The sequence below is a fragment of the Mandrillus leucophaeus genome, unplaced genomic scaffold, assembly GCF_000951045.1.
Source record: "Mandrillus leucophaeus isolate KB7577 unplaced genomic scaffold, Mleu.le_1.0 Scaffold55, whole genome shotgun sequence".
Lineage (NCBI taxonomy): Eukaryota > Metazoa > Chordata > Mammalia > Primates > Cercopithecidae > Mandrillus > Mandrillus leucophaeus.
In genome coordinates, this window is record NW_012105919.1 from 2,109,211 (window position 1) to 2,110,433 (window position 1,223).

At 62.3% G+C, this 1,223-nt stretch overlaps 1 protein-coding gene across 1 annotated transcript in view; it reads left to right on the plus strand.

Moving 5' to 3' along the window:
* The window catches only part of CUX2 (cut-like homeobox 2), a 349,283-nt gene that overhangs the window by 304,633 nt on the left and 43,427 nt on the right, over positions 1 to 1,223 (plus strand). The window contains exons 21-22 of the mRNA XM_011997935.1: positions 1 to 512; positions 646 to 686. The exon at positions 1 to 512 is cut by the window's left edge and continues 7 nt beyond it. Of these exons, the coding sequence (XP_011853325.1) occupies positions 1 to 512; positions 646 to 686 (553 nt within the window). The remainder of the gene's footprint in view (positions 513 to 645; positions 687 to 1,223) is intronic.

Here is a 1,223-nt window from a genome sequence, read left to right on the forward strand (position 1 = left end):
GGGGCCCCGTGCAGGCGCCACTCCCGGTCCTGTCCCCCGCCGCCTTCGTGCAGAGCATCATCCGCAAGGTCAAGTCCGAGATTGGCGACGCCGGCTACTTCGACCACCACTGGGCCTCCGACCGCGGCCTGCTCAGCCGCCCCTACGCCTCCGTGTCGCCCTCACTGTCCTCCTCCTCCTCCTCCGGCTATTCTGGCCAGCCCAATGGCCGCGCCTGGCCCCGCGGGGATGAGGCCCCGGTACCCCCCGAGGACGAGGCGGCGGCAGGGGCGGAGGACGAGCCCCCCAGGGCGGGCGAGCTCAAGGCTGAGGGTGCGACGGCCGAGGCAGGCGCGCGGCTGCCCTACTACCCGGCCTACGTGCCGCGCACCCTGAAGCCCACCGTGCCGCCGCTGACTCCCGAGCAGTACGAGCTGTACATGTACCGTGAGGTGGACACGCTGGAGCTCACCCGCCAGGTCAAGGAGAAGCTGGCCAAGAACGGCATCTGCCAGAGGATCTTCGGGGAGAAGGTGAGTGCAGGGCGGGCGCACAGCGTCTGGGCTCTGGGAGATGTCTGAGAAGCAGGATGCCCACCCAAGCAGGCCGACGGGACCCCAGGGCCCCAGGCCCTCCATTTCTGAGTCCTGTCCCTGGGCCCCGCAGGAAGGAGGGTCACCGTTCTGCTCCATGGTTGTTAAAACCGGGTAATGCTTCCATCCTGGCTAGTAAACAGCCACTTAACTCCCTTCCTCCAGGCCCCTCCAGATCGCCTGAGGTCCAGCCACTAAAGGGTTATGTGGCAGGATTTGGTGGCTCACCAAGTCGCACTCTGGGAGTCGCACTTTGGGAGATGGAGGTGGGAAGATCTCTTGAGCCCAGAAGTTTGAGACCAGCCTGGCCAACGTGGTGAAACCCCGTCTCTACTGAAAAATGCAAAAATTAAGCCGGGGGCGGTGGCTCACACCTGTAATCCCAGCACTTTGGGAGGCTGAGGTGGGCAGATCATGAGATCAAGAGATCAAGACCATCCTGGCCAACATGGAGAAACCCCGTCGCTACTAAAAATGCAAACATTAGCTGGGCGTGGTGGCTTGCGCCTGTATAGTCCTGGCTACTTGGGAGGCTGAGGCAGGAGCATCACTTGAATCCAGGAGGCAGGGGTTGGAGCGAGCCAAGATCTCGCTACTGCACTCCAGCCTGGGTGACAGAATGATGCTCCATCTCAAAAAAAAAAAAAAAAG